General features: G+C 44.0%; 1 protein-coding gene across 1 annotated transcript; it reads right to left on the bottom strand.

The window, feature by feature from the left end:
• Positions 1–2,875: 2,875 nt before the first annotated feature.
• On the bottom strand, positions 2,876–14,880 carry LOC146829875 (vomeronasal type-2 receptor 26-like). Its single transcript, XM_085606552.1, has 2 exons — positions 14,865–14,880; positions 2,876–3,777 (listed from the first exon to the last, which is right to left on the bottom strand). Exons 1-2 carry the CDS (start codon positions 14,878–14,880, stop codon positions 2,876–2,878), a joined length of 918 nt encoding a protein of 305 aa, XP_085462678.1.
• Between the last annotated feature and the right edge of the window lie 717 nt (positions 14,881–15,597).

Here is a 15,597-nt window from a genome sequence, read left to right on the forward strand (position 1 = left end):
ACCAAGGTCAGAGGTGCAGGTGTCCTCCCTTCTTATGCATTGGAACAATGGAGCTTTCATCCCTGATGTTTGTCTGACTACTACTTACGTTTTTGGAATGTGATGTGGCTTTGGCGCTGAGATTGGGACACAGCCTTTTGCTCATGGCGTACAGATGGCGATATACACACACATGTTGGCATGTGGAGGCAGATGCCCGAGGGGCCTTGCGCTGCTTGTGCAATCTCACTCCGTCTCTCTCCCTCACTCTCTCCCTCTCTTTCTTTTGTTGGGCGCATTGCACACCTTCTTCTCTTGGATTTAGTCTTCCAGGCTGTGTGCTACGGATTGTCCAGTAAGGAGCCGCTAGGACTCATCCTACAGGTTGTTTGGGCTTTTGTTTGTATGGTGTTTTGTGTTGGTGATTGCATTGCTGTTTGACTGAGTGTCCATTTCCTGTGCATGTATGTCTGTTGATTTTCTTGCTTGTGCGACATCAGGCAAAATATTTGTATTGGGATTCATGGTGTTGGTGTGCAGTTTCTTAGTCTGGGGTTGGGGGTGGTCTGGGGGGGGTGTTGCGGGCCTGGGTGTGGTATCGGAGGGTGTTGTGGCCCTCTTGGGTGTCCGGGCCTTATGATGGGTGGCTCCATGCCTTCTGCTGTCCTCTGGCTGTGGCCCTGGGCTGGTCTCCCTTTTGTGGTGCAGGCTGCCGTCCGACTTTACACCAGGTCAGAGCAGGTGTAGATTTCCTGGTGCTAACGCACCTTATCGCCTATTTTGTGTTTTTATCGCCAATGTGGCTGGTCGTAGAGAATGTTGTGGTGTGATGTTGTTGCGGATTTTGGCACGGGAACGCCCACTCTGCATCTCATTAGCGATAGTTGCGCGGGTCCTCTGTGGTGATATTTTTTGCGGCTGCTATTGTGGGTTAACTGGTGCTGGCTGCTGTTTACACCGGCTTGTGAATGGGGAGGTATTTTTATCATGACTTTGGCTGCAATAAAGTGCTGTTGGTTTGGCAATAGCTCCTTGTGCATTTGCCCCTAAAACACCACCACCAGTCACTGTACAGCTCTTTGGTAATGCAACTGGAAACTTTACCCCTGCAGCTAATCAGGACCCAACAAAGATTTTCTGCACTTATAGACATTTCAAGGGGCCAATCTGAAAGCCTGCAGGGGGACACATAGACTAGATGTCTAAATGAGCAACGTAGTCCTGACTTAAAACACACAGGGAGCTATCAAGTGTAGTGCCACAAACCTACAGCCTTTAGAAAAGTTCTTATTTCATTTTAAAACTTTGGGCTACATTTTTCAAAGTGTTCCATTGCCCTATCCGCAGGAAAGGTAACGGAAGGGCAACGCAACACTAACGTCCTGTGGTGCTTAGTAAATTTCAGGTAAAGCAAGGCAGTGCAAGTCGGTGCCTTGCCTTACTCTGCTCCAGGGAGGCGTTCCATGAATGGAGTCTGGGTGTTGTCACCAGTAAACAATGTATTTTGGCGCTTTCCCAGGTTTACAATGAGGGACAGATCTGGGAATGTGCCAAAATGCTATGACTTACCAGAGGCACAACAAGGAGAAATATATTTATTTCTCCTCCTTTTTTCTCTTTCTGTGTGTGCTGAATTCTGCAGCACATATGGAATTAGGATAAGTTCAGAGAATTGTTTTTGTGCAGGAAGGTGTACCTTCCTGCTCACAAAAATCCTGCCTGCAATGGTGCAAGGATGCCTTGTTGGTGGCAAGCAGCCACAAGTGTGGAAGCATGAGGAGAGGACAGGAATGCACCATTTATTGTTAATTTTGGCACTTTCCTGCCGTCTCCCTTTCGCGCACTGCAGCAATGTGTCTTGCGCCACAGTCCTACTGGACCTTCGGGAAACTTTTCTGTATTTTCAACTATTCTTTGCATGCATGATCCTGGACGCAGCATCGTTGTATTACAATTGCTTAGTAAATATGTTGTGGACCAGAAGGGACGTTATACTCACATATCCAGATTGGCCTACACGCCTCCAAACCAGCTGAGAATTCCCAGCCTGCAGGGAGCTGCCGCTTAGTGAGTGCTCCAATCATTTGATGGATCACTTCAGATGTCTCGGACACTCTCCAAGAACCACCAGCCTTTCCTTCCATGGGATGGACTCAGCTATAGTGGCTTTGGAGAATCAATCCTCAGCTTTGCAAAGCATCACATTGATTATTCTGTAGCAGCACTGACAACTTATAACCAATATTTCAGTAGTAACATTAACAAAACAGCTTCATCTCAAGCCCAATGTCAGTCCCATCGTGAAGAGACCATGAAGAGTCACCGTCCAGCTCTGCCGTAACCAAGAGTGAGCATATGGGGAATGATAACAGATGACCATAGCTTGAGAACTAAGCATTCTGGGCATTACAAGACATCAGAGACACTCTCAAACATGAATATAATTCAGAAGGCTCTATAGACAAATCACCCGGAGGAGTCGGGAAGGCATGAAGATGGTGCCGCATCTAAGACATGTTGTTGGTCGAGCACTCGGTATATTGTTTGTTCATGTGTAGCTGCGGTTGCTGTGCTCATGCATTGGGGTGGGGAGTTGGTCCCCATCATCTTAAGATTCACACTTTATCCACTGCAATAGATGTATCAATCCATCACTCTACGCGACCAGTCAAATTAGAGAGATCATCAGAATCCTGTGAAAGCACCAACTGTGGCGTGAAACAAGGTGACTCAAGTGGCATTCATTGTATTTGCAGCATGTTGCCAGAAGGTGTCTAGGAAAGGGAAGACCACAAGAAGTGAGAACATTTACCCTACACCCATTTCCCAACAGCACGAGCAATCAGAGGATAGTGCCGAAACTATATCTGCAAAATCTTAGATATTAGTTCACTATTTATTTCAAAACAGGTCTTTGCCTTAGGTATTGCTTTGTATTCATCTCCGGCTTCAAGAGGACAATATAACACTTGGGAATGAAGATACACCCCAGGAGTCCTGCACCTGAAGACAAGATGGCGAAGATCTCCACGGCCACCATGTACTTCCCCTGTGTGCTGAGATATGCGGGTATGAAAGAGATCCAGACGGCCAGAAACACAAGCATACTGAAGGTGAGGAACTTGGCTTCGTTAAAACTCTGAGGCAAATTACGGGCATAAAATGCAACCACAAAGCTGACAGTGGCCAACAAGCCCAGATATCCCAACATCAGATAGAAGAAGAGAACGGATCCCTCGTCACACTGGATGATGGTGGTGCCCCCCATCTGTATCTTCACTGGGAATGGAGGATCAAGAAGCAGCCAGACTGTGCAAATCAGAACTGGAGCAAATGAACACAGAAGGACCACCCCACTGGGAACTCTGGTCCCAAGCCACTTTGAAGAACTGCTGGTGGGATCGCGAGCATTGAACGCTATAATCACAGTGATGGTCTTTGCCAGTATGGTGGAAATGCTGATGGCAAAGATGACCCCAAATGAGTTTTGTCGGATCATGCAGGTGGCCCTCATGGGATGGCCAATGAAGGTAAAGGGAGCGAGGAAACAGAGCATGAGGGCGATGAGAAGCACATAGCTGAGTTCTCGATTGTTTGCTTTGACAATTGGCGTGTCCTGGTACTTCTTGAAGATGCAGAGAACAAGGAGAGTGACTAGGAAGAGAAGCATGGCGAGGCACGAAAGTGTGATTCCCAAAGGCTCCTCATGGGACACGAACTGGAAAGTTGTTAGATCACATCGGGTTCTATCCTCGTTGGGCCAGTGGTCTTCAGGACAAGGCCAGCAGTCAGTGGAATCTGAAGTAAAGAAGGGAGTTGGTTACTGATTACAATTTCTATACTTATGAAGTGTCACATTGATCTTAGGGAGAAAGTGTTGCTTTTGTGAGCAGACAAAATTGCCCCTTGGTTATGTTTTCTGTAGCCCATTGGGAGAAAAAGACTGAAGAAAAAAGTTAGAGGTCTCATCTCTCCCACGCTTGTGAGCTACATTGTGGAGGAGTTATGCCCAGAGACTTAGGGCCTCATGTAGGTAGCCAAATACCGGTCGGTAACGGACGATTTTCGGTAATTATACCGTTACCGACCGGTATTTTGGCTTTTGGTATGTAGGGGGACAATTTCTGGATTCGGAATTTACCGAATCGGTAAAATTACCGAATCGGTAATTTTACCGATTCGGTAAATTCCGAATCCAGAAATGAGATGTAGGGGGAGTGTGTGGGTGTTGTTATGAGTCGGTATTTACCACCAACTAATAGTTGGTGGTAAATGAAGAATGGATGTGTAAATGCATTTCAAAGCGCCTACAAGTGTGCAATGTGGCAGACATACATGCCCTTAGGGCATGTATGTGTGCCACATGTGCACACATGGCCGCTTCAGGGGTGCAACAGGGTGTCAATGTGACACCCTGCCACCCTTGCATGTGTTCCCCCCATTACCGAATCGGTATTTACCGATTCGGTAATGAGGCATACCTTCCCATCAATGGGAAGGTATGCCTCATTACCGAATCGGTAAATACCGATTCGGTAATTACCGAATTTTACCGATTCGGTAATATTTCCCGAATGATTACCTACATACGAGTTACCACTTCTTAAATACCGATTCGGTAACGTTCGGTATTTAAGAAGTGGTAACTTGTATGCTACCTACATGAGGCCCTAAAAGACCTAAAGGGACACTGTAAGGTTGATTCGATGTGGAGTGGTTCCCAGCCATTGAAGAGAGTCATTAAATACAAGATATTTCTATAAATCAAAATAATACGTTATCATATTGTATCAAAAAATCAGAAATTAATCAGCACATTAATAATTGAAGCATTAGTCAAGAAAAGCATTAGAAAGGTGAATGTGAACAATATTCCAAACATCTAATACATAAAAACGTATCACAACTAACTAACATCCTACATTGTGCTCTGCTGTGATGAAGAGATGTACCCATGCCCCCAATACCATCCCTGCATGCCCTCCCTTTGCTGAACAAAGCATTCCAGTACGCTTAGAATATTAGTAATAATAAAAGGCCAAGGTTTGCAAAGACAGGCGCCATGAACATCAATTAACCAAAATGCCTGGGGTAGTGGAAGTGATAGCACACATCATTTAACCTTTACTTTAACTCACACAAGAATGCTTACACATACATACACTGCCTCTATTAAACACACTCCCACAAATAAGCACACAACATACATTTTAAAGCATTTTTATGTCACCTCAGCTACCAGAGAGGGTCTCATTTCAGCTTATTGTAATCTATTCTTTATTACACTAATAGTGAATAATAAAATATTATTTACTATAAGTGTAATATAACATTTAAGAAAACAACTAAAGTACAGCCACGAACAACATCCAAAAGGGCGAGCTATCCCGCTGTTCCTGGCACTGGTTTTGCCACCTCAGAGGCCAGGCGTTGCAAAGGCAGTACCAGGGTCTTAAGGGGAAAGCCAGGGGTCTCAGCTGCGACCCCTGGCTACCCCTAAATAACATCCTTGGTAGCCGCCTTCCGTTTACACATTAATGCTTTCAGTGTTGATGTTTTTATTATTACCAACATGCTAAGTGCACTGAAAGCGCGTGCACTGATAGAGCAACAATGAGAGTAATTAGACATTGGATGGATGCAACCTTGTGATGTCATTTCATGTTTATAAACTGTTATCAGCTGGACATGTTGTGTACTGGACTTATGACGTTAGAGCGACAAATAGTAAATATAGATTGATGTTGAATATTAATTCATTTTTTAAAGAATGTTCTGCATGACAAATAATAATAGATTTCCTCTACACCTATACTGCCCATCATCATCATTCATAAACATTAGAAATGTTGTTGTTTTTATGATTACTAATATTCTAGGTGTATTGGAAAGCGCATGTATTGATGCACCAACACCGTGAGCAAAAAGCCAATGATGGGGAAATGATTTTAAAAAGTTGTGGGGTGGACGGTTATATTCATAATGTTGTTTCCATATATGTAAAAAATGGCCTACATGTTGAATGTGAGTACATAACGATGTGGCTGACTGGTATAAAATTCTATCTTTTAATATATTGATGTTACAAATGATGAATTTCTCTTTTTTAATAAGAAGTGTAAATAGATGCTTTCTTTGAGGTTTCGAAAACAAAATATCATGTGATATGTGTTCTATAGTTCATGTTCATGTATGTGTATGAAATACATGTCAACATTTTAACAGAGGTTTGTGGGCGATTAACAAAAATCTGGAGAATACACTTCCCTCAGTGGCTTCTATTGAATCCTTGCTGGGACTACCAAAGGAATAAACCGACAAGATGAAGACTTGAAACATTGATGGACTCTTGCGCTTACTTTTACTTTGAAGGAAAATATCATTGACCGTCGTAGTTTTTCTAGTGGTGCTTATTATGAGATTGTTGATTAATACTTTTATGACTGACAAATTGATCCATTATATTTTTGCCATTTATATGTACTTATGAGGATGCTGAGTAAAGTTCTGTTTTGCATATGTGTACACCAATCAGTCTTTCTGATGTGTAATTAGCACCTTTGGGTAGTAGGTGTATTGAACTGGTATAGCTCCTCATTTTGACCGAAATATGTCTCGCTAAGTTATTCACACAGGACTTGACTATAACCAATCAGGGATCGGTTTCTTTCACACAATCCCATTTTCCTGAAATCTCCAGCAGCTTCTACCTTATTGTCATCTGGAGATGCATAAACATACTATTACATCTGCAAAATTGACCACACACAGTGTTTCTAGCGAGCCCACTAGGAAGCGTCTGCAGACTGTTGAAACTGTTGACACACCAGGAAACAGGCATGTGGGAACTCAGGACACAAGTGAATTTCATCCTCCGAGCAGCAGTGTGCCAGAAGCCGTGTTTGCAGTGTGGTGTAAAAATGGATGTGGCCTCGGAACACCTCTCTGCAATGCAGCTCTGTGGTGCTTACTGGAGGCACCTGGTGGGCAAGTTGGCCCCCAAGGACCCTAAGAGTTCAAGGAGACTCAATTCCCCAACTTACAATGTGCCAGGGGACATGTTTGCACAGTGGTGCAGGGAGGGGGCGGGGCCTGATATAACAAGTTTGCAATCCTGCTGTGTGGGACTTACTGGCGGTAATAAAAGGGGTAGTTGGCCCCCATAGGTTGACGTTGGGGGCTAACTACCCTTCCTGTTACCTCTAGTAAATCCCACACAGTGGCATTGCTAAAAGGTCTTTGGAGGCCAAACTCACCTTTCTCCACCACTCTGCAAGCGCGACTGCTATGTTATAGTTAGAAATTAGCATTTAAAAAATCTTTGAAATTCACTGAAAAAAACATAGGTTTCAGGGACGTTACAGTTAGAAATTAGCATTAAAAAAACCTTTGAAAATAGGTTTCAGGGACGTTACAGTTAGAAATTAGCATTTAAAAAACAAAACCATAGGTTTCAGGGACTTTATAATTAGTTGGACATTTCACTCGTACAAAACCTGAGAAATTCAGCCATTATAGTTAGTTGAGCTATCTATAACTCGTTCCCCCTCAATGCACTGCTGATGAAGTCACATATTACATCATTCATGACATGGCCAGTGACATCACTGATGACATCACTAATGACATCTCAAATGACATCACTGATGACATCACTGATGACATCATCCATGTGATAATCTGATGCACCTCCTCACACGCAAATATATCCTTTGATACACTTACTCTGAAATACAGACTACCATTTTTGAAACCATAAACACACCAATACCAATTACTACATACACTGATTCTTAGGTCGACACACACATCCACTCATTCACCCATACAGTCACTCACGCATGCAGTCACTCATCAATACAGCACTATCATTTGCACTCATACACCTATACAGACACTCACACACTTCCACTCATCCATAGAGTTAATCACACACCTAGTCAGTCATGCAAAGAATCAATGACACTCCCATTTATTCACCTATACAGTTATACACACACCACCTCACTTATTCATACAGATAATAACACATACCTACTCTCTTATACAATCAATGATACAAGCACACACTCATCCATACAGCCACTCTCACAATCACTCACTCTCATGTATAGTCATTTATATACTCCAACACTTACATATACTGCCTTTCACATATGCAGTTACTCATACATGTGCCACTGAGAGATCCATTCACTCACCAACATAGCCATACACATACTCAACCACCCATACAGCCCTTCACAGATGTACTCTTGAACCCATACACCCAGTGAATCACCCACTCACACATCTATGCACAGAATAACACAGCCCCCACTCACCCACACAGACCCTCAGGCACCCATGCAGATACTCTGTCAACCAATCAAGAACCCATATAGACACTCATGTAGCTACTCAGCAATCCATGCAGCTACTTACACACCAACTGACAGACTGATACAGACATTTACATAGTTTAGTCACTAACCCATGCATTTAGTCAGACACGTTTAATCACTCACTTATACAGTCAGTCATCTATTCAGACACTCAAACACCCACTCACACTTCAATACACATTTGCATATATATTTATAAAACATAGTCTAACTTTACAGAAACACACAGTCACTGGATGATGTCATCAGTGATGTCTTTTGAGATGTCATCAGTGATGTCACTGACCATGTCATGAATGATGTAATATGTGACGTCTTCAGCAGTGCATGGAGGGTGCACGAGTTATAGTTAGCTCAACTAACTATAACGGCCAAATTTCTCAGGTTTTGTACGAGTGAAGTGTCCATCAAACTATAACGTCTCTGAAACCTATTGTGTTTTCAGTAAATTTTGATGGTTTTTAAATGCTACTTTATAACTATAAAGTCCCTGAAACCTATGTTTTTTTCAGTGAATATATATATATATATATATATATATATAAATTATCCACAATTAGTCTAATAAAATAATTGACAGAATACAAAGAGAGTGCAGCCCCAACTAACGCCCATAGCCACTGCATTACTAACACTGATTTTGCCAACTCTGAGGCAAGGGGTCTCAAAGGCGGTGACAGGGTTGCAAGGGGCAAGCCAGGGGTCGCAGCTGCAACCCCTGGTGAACCCTAAATGACATCCATGCATACACCGGAATAGTCAGTATCCTGTCCCCACACAAAAGGTTGATTACCCCCTTGTAGATAGCTTGGAGCCAGGGCTAGGAAGAAAGGACCTCAGTGCACTTCAAAGACCCTTCTTTGAAGTCACACCGACTTCAAAGGCACAGCTGGGTACAAGTATGTGGTCTCTGACACTGCTGGACATGTGAAGAACTCTGCCAGGAGGAAGGGCTGCTATGCTGCTACAAGGACAGCCACTCTGCTGGACTGCTGCACTGGAACAACTGCTTTTCTACTCTGCTATGCTGTCCTGCAGTCTGCTACCCTCTGCCCTTTTGAGGACAACAACTGAACCCATCTCACTTGAACCCAGAGTAATTTCAAGGGCATGCTGACTTCCTCCCTGTTCTAAAGTCTCAGGGACATTTAAAACTTCCAACAACCCTGCAAAATCACCTGGACTCTGCCATATGCCAGTCTTGCTCTTCCACATGGTGCCAATATAGTCCCGGGTCCTTGGAAGTGGATTTTATGTGCTGTAACAAAATTCATGTATCTCACCAAATGATGAAGCATCACCTTCATTCAGTGATGCACAATGATGTTGCATCCCTGAGTGCAGAGGCCCGACGATGACACATTCCAGTCAAAACCTAAGAATCGGAATCAACGCATTGCCTCCCTGCTCCACACATCGTGCCCTCGATATCAACGCATCCTCCAACCAAAGGTGCTGTTTTTAACGGGCCAAGGCTGGACCCTGCACCCAACTTGCGCTCCATCACAGTCAACCTGAACTTTTGGATTTGACCCGGTCAAACATGACCAGATAGCCCAGGTTGGCGCTTTATGATTCTAAGCACTATATTTTTAGATAGCCTTTAAAAATTCATACCTCCTTTTCTACTTATTGTTTTTTTGTTGGTTTGGTCCTGTTTTATTCATAATAATGCAAGATATGTTTCTAACCAGGTGTGGAGTCTTTTTGTGGTGTTTTCATTGTGTTACTGAGTGTTATGTTGCACAAATACTTTACATATTGCCTCCTAAGTGAAGCCTGCCTGCTCTGTGACAAGCTACCAGAGGGTGTTCACAGGATACTTTAGGGTTTGTGACTAACTTACCTGACTAGGATTGTGGCCCCTAATTGGACAGGGTGCATACCTCTGCCAGCTACAGACCCAATTCATATCAAAGCATCATTCAAAATACATACAGTCGAAGCAGAGCCGGATTGGGAACCGAAATCGTCCCTGGCAAACTGCTCGGCTGCCCCCCCCTCCCCCCCCCCCCCCTCCTGGGGGCCAAGGGGGGGTGCGGCCGAGCTGTTTGCAAAGGCCAGTTTCAGCCGATTTTGTTACAGGGGCCCAATATTGCTGGCCCCTGGTGACAAAAACAGCCCCCTCAGCAGCCCGAAACTGGCCCCCACCCTGGCGGCCCACTGGGGATACACCCGGTGCCCACTACGGCCAGTCCGGCCCTGACTCGAAGTGTCCTGTGCCCTGCAGATTCTGCAGATGCAACAGTCTAAGAAATCACATAAGGGACATTGATTGGGAGAGGGCAGGAGCAGGAGTAGTTTGTATAGTTAAGCAGAAAATAACAATCATGTCATCTAAAATGCAAAATATGGCACAACTAAAACACATATTTAAACACACTTCTACATGTATTGAAAACTCGTTTTAGGTGCAAAACTATTAATTTATTGGTTATGGTTATCAATAATCAAAAAATCCATTAGTATTGAAAAATATTTTACCCCTAGAAATTACACTTTAAAAAAAACTTATAAAGGGTTGTTTTGGGTTTCTATTCCACCACGGCTGCTGGTATCCTGTGCTCACAACTCTGTCTCATTTTATCACTCTCACACACATTTTTTACAGTTTCTCTTGGATAATGAAAGGTCCCATAAAAAATCGATTGCTTTCAGTCTCTCACCGGTCCTCTGGTGCTTTACCAGGCCAGTCGTTGCACTGCTAAGATTGCATAGGGTCATGTTTGTCCTATATCTAGACAACATGCTGACAATGGCTCACTCCAAGCCGTTGTCACACACTGACATGCAGTGGGTACTTTTCCCCCTCCAGGGCTGGGTTCTGTAATAAACCAGACGGAGTCAATATCGATTGCAGGGGCTTATTTATGAGATTGTGGTGCAGCGCCGCCAGCCACCTCGCTGCGCTTTGGCACAGGGAAAGGGCAGCAGTGCTCTGTAAATAATGTCATAGAATGCATTCCTGCCCTTTCTCTAGCACTGGTGCATAATGGGCTGCCTAGTGCCAACACAGGCACCCATGTACCATGGTGCAAGGGTGCCGGTGATGCATGCAGGACACCTTCCTGCACAAAACAATCCTGTGAGACATATTCCTCTTTCTATGTGTGCTTCAGGATGCAGCACTCATTGAAAGAGGAAGTAACGTTGAGAAATGAACATATTTGTCCTCGTTACACCTCCCCTGAAAGGAATAACTTCTTGGCGCATTCTCAGGTTTACCAGTTCTGGTAAATCTGGGTATGCGTCAAAAACCCTGGGAGCTGCATTGGAACACACACGCAATTCCCATGGAATGCATTCCCAGGGCCGAGTAACGTAATACAGCGATTTGTCCTTTGTTGTGTTACTCTAAATTTATTAAGCCAATCAGGGCCACCCAAGGTGGCCTTTCGTGGCTTCATAAATCTGATTTATGAGTTGTGCCACACTTACACCACATTGCATGGTGCAAGCGCAAAACAACAGGGCTCATAAATATGGACCCCAGTTTCTGGGTATCACAATAGACGCCGTATAGTCAGTACTTTTTCTTCTACAAAGGAGGATCGAGTTAGTAAAGAAAGAGATTCGGCCAATCCTTAAATGAAAGATTTCCCCTTTCTAGGTTAGCAAGAATATTTGGCCTTTCATCCACATTCATTCAAGAAATCTTTCCAGATCTGCTTCCCTGTCGAGCCCCACGATGGCACAAAGCCCTTCATCTCTGCGGAGGCCGCCCTTATTCAGCATTAATGTCCCTTTCTCTGGAGGGCAAGGGAGGAGTTGGAATGGTGGCTGTCCCAAAAAGACAAAATACATTTTTGTCTGGGACCTAGATATCATGTTATAGTCAAACGCCAACAGAATAGGTTGGGGCGCAGGGTGGGGAAAGGTTGTCACAGGGGGGAAATAGTCCCTAGAAGAAAATCAGTGTCATAAAGACTACTAAGAGCTGCTTGGAGGCTACTTCAATGTAAAATGTTTGGTTCCAACTCCTGTAAAATGTTGCCTTCTCCCCCTCCACCGTTATATAAACAAACTAGGAAGAGTCAGAGCTAAAGACCTTGCAGACTTCACCAAAGACCTATGGCGTTCCTGTCGAGATAGAGGGATCATTCATCAAGCAAAGTATCATCCATGACTTATTGTCTCTGAAACTGCTCTCCCACCCTCGTAGCTCCACCATCAAGTAAGGTCCTCCTGCGCCCCTGTACTCTCGAGTGTTGGTGTTTAAGGTCCTCCTGCGCCCCTGTACTCTCAAGTGGTGGTGTTTAAGGTCCTCCTGTGCCCCTGTACTCTCGAGTGTTGGTGTTTAAGGTCCTCCTGTGCCCCTGTACTCTCGAGTGTTGGTGTTTAAGGTCCTCCTGTGCCCCTGTACTCTCGAGTGCTGGTGTTTAAGGTCCTCCTGTGCCCCTGTACTCTCGAGTGTTGGTGTTTAAGGTCCTCCTGCGCCCCTGTACTCTCGAGTGTTGGTGTTTAAGGTCCTCCTGCGCCCCTGTACTCTCGAGTGATGGTGTTTAAGGTCCTCCTGCGCCCCTGTACTCTCGAGTGTTGGTGTTTAAGGTCCTCCTGCGCCCCTGTACTCTCGAGTGTTGGTGCTTAAGGTCCTCCTGCGCCCCTGTACTCTCGAGTGTTGGTGTTTAAGGTCCTCCTGCGCCCCTGTACTCTCGAGTGTTGGTGTTTAAGGTCCTCCTGCGCCCCTGTACTCTGGAGTGTTGGTGCTTAAGGTCCTCCTGTTCCCCTGTACTCTCGAGTGTTGGTGTTTGAGGTCCTCCTGCGCCCCTGTACTCTCGAGTGTTGGTGTTTGAGGTCCTCCTGCGCCCCTGTACTCTCGAGTATTGGTGTTTAAGGTCCTCCTGCGCCCCTGTACTCTCGAGTGTTGGTGTTTACGGTCCTCCTGCGCCCCTGTACTCTCGAGTGTTGGTGTTTAAGGTCCTCCTGTGCCCTGTACTCTCGAGTGTTGGTGTTTAAGCTCCTCCTTGACCCGCAGGCTATACCTGCGCCTAATCCCGGGTGTTCCAGTGGACCTCTCACTCTTTCTCTCACTCCGTTTTTCTGCTTGCTTTTCCCTTTCACCTCTTTCCTTTCACCTTCTTTTTTCACCCTTTTACTGTCACTCTCATTCTATCACTTTCCATCCTCCTTTTCACTTTTACTCTGTTTTCTACTCTTTCTTCTGTACACCTTGTTGTATTCCTTTAAGTTCATGGAACACTGGGGTTCCTTGGCAACCATCTGTCGGATTGTATACAGAGGAGTTGCTGTTGGATTGGAGAGAGTTGTGTCCCAGGGGTCTGTTCCTTACCACTGAATAAGACTGTGCTTCTTTCTTCACAAAACTGGCGACGAGCGAGGAAGCTACCCTACAATGGGAATATTTTTGAGGACTGTGGTGGAACTCATTAAGGACTGTAAGTGACCCTTGGATTATTCGTTTTTTTTCACTTTTTGACATTAATTGCTCATCTCCATATAATTATTTTTTTCTGCTCAAGCACTGTGGTGGTCAAGCATCGTGATTTCATTTTTTTTTTCTCGCCACATTTCCTTGATGTGCAATGCAACAGTGCCGCGTGTGAAACGGAAAATCTCCGCTTTAGTTTCACACTTTGTTGTTGGGGGAGTTGGATTACTGCCTTCCACTTGCTGTCGTGTGCTTTACTGCTTTTGACTAGCATTTCCCCTGCAATGATACATGTGTTATACAGCAAAATTGAAGTTTGACACGAATCTCGATTTTGAGATTTGCATCCGAGAGCTTTCGTTGTGTTCTCTGCTGTGGTGAGCCTAGCATCGGGGGACGTCTCGCTCAGCATTCATACTTTTGAACTTTCTGACGGTACCGTGTTTGTTTAAAAAAAAAAAAAACAAACGCACACGTACCTGGAGTTTGTTGATTTTTTTCCAGTCCGACATTCTTCCCGCTGCGTTCTAAACACGAGCGCTCCTTCAGACCGACTCATCAAAGGATCTTGCACACGCAACGACGCTGACGCTAAGAATATCAACAAAGGACTAACTCCACATAGAAAACATGCAGCCATTTTAAAAAAGGAAACCTTGTTTGTTTTTATATATCGCTTTATAGATATTATTTGCATGTTGATTTTCAACATGCACACCACCACTTGGGAATTTTTCATTTAAAAACAGTTGATGATAATATTCGTGGTTTTGTAAATTTTGATTGCCAAAGAAGCATTTAGTAAGATTTTTTTTTCTCCTTTTCTTCATCTCTGATCTGCTTGGGTGTGGCAAGACACAAGTTTACTAAGCACGCAGCGCAACTACAAGTTTTTTTTGTGGTCTCATTGAACAATGTCTTCACAGGTGATTCCTGCACCACCGTTCCTCCTACCAAGTCCTGGTGAACCATTCATGTTGTGGGAACACTGGAAGGAAACTTTTGAAACTTATTTAGAAGCCATTGGGGGTGATGATTACGTTTCAAAAAGGAAATTGGCAATTTTAAAAAATTTTTGGGTTCGGAAGGAAGGAATATTTTAAAGACATTACCTTTAATGGAAGCCATTTTTACTGAAGCCAGTACTGACAATGAATCTTCGGGAGACAGCAACGTTGATGTATATGAAGTTGCGTTAAAAGCGTTAGAGGAGAATTTTGGAAAAAAAGTCAGTGTTGTTGTGGAGAGACACAATTTCTTTTCACGTGTACAGGCTGCAGGAGAAACCATTGAACAATACTTAGCAAATTTGAGAATGTTAGCTGTTACATGTAAATTCAATGATATGAGGGACGATCTAATTAGGGATCAACTAATTAATGGAATGTCAAATTTAAAAAATACAAGAAAAACTTCTTGGTCTAAAAGATCCCTCCTTAGACAAAACACTATCGGTAGCCAAAGGGATGGAGAACACTTCCAGATATGTAAAGGAACTAAATACTGTATCTCCAAAAACACCACAAGAGGATGACACTGTACACAATATAAAGAGGAGCGCTAAAAGAACAGGGGGCAAAACCATATCTGTTAACAGACAAGAAAACACTAGATCTAAACACAGATTTTGTTATAGGTGTGGCAGCCCTAAACATACAGCTGATGCCACTTATTGTCCTGCAATAAAAACAAGGTGTCACAAATGCAAAAGGTTAGGGCATTTTGCAAGATGGTGTAGGAGCTCGGGACTTTCTACAATATCCAAGTCAGTTAATCTGGTGGCTCAGGATGATCTGCTTCACAAGGAGGAGTTGTTCTACGATGACGACTGCGAGAATGATGATG

The sequence above is a fragment of the Triturus cristatus genome, chromosome 5_2 (genome assembly GCF_964204655.1).
Source record: "Triturus cristatus chromosome 5_2, aTriCri1.1, whole genome shotgun sequence".
In the NCBI taxonomy this organism is placed as follows: domain Eukaryota; kingdom Metazoa; phylum Chordata; class Amphibia; order Caudata; family Salamandridae; genus Triturus; species Triturus cristatus.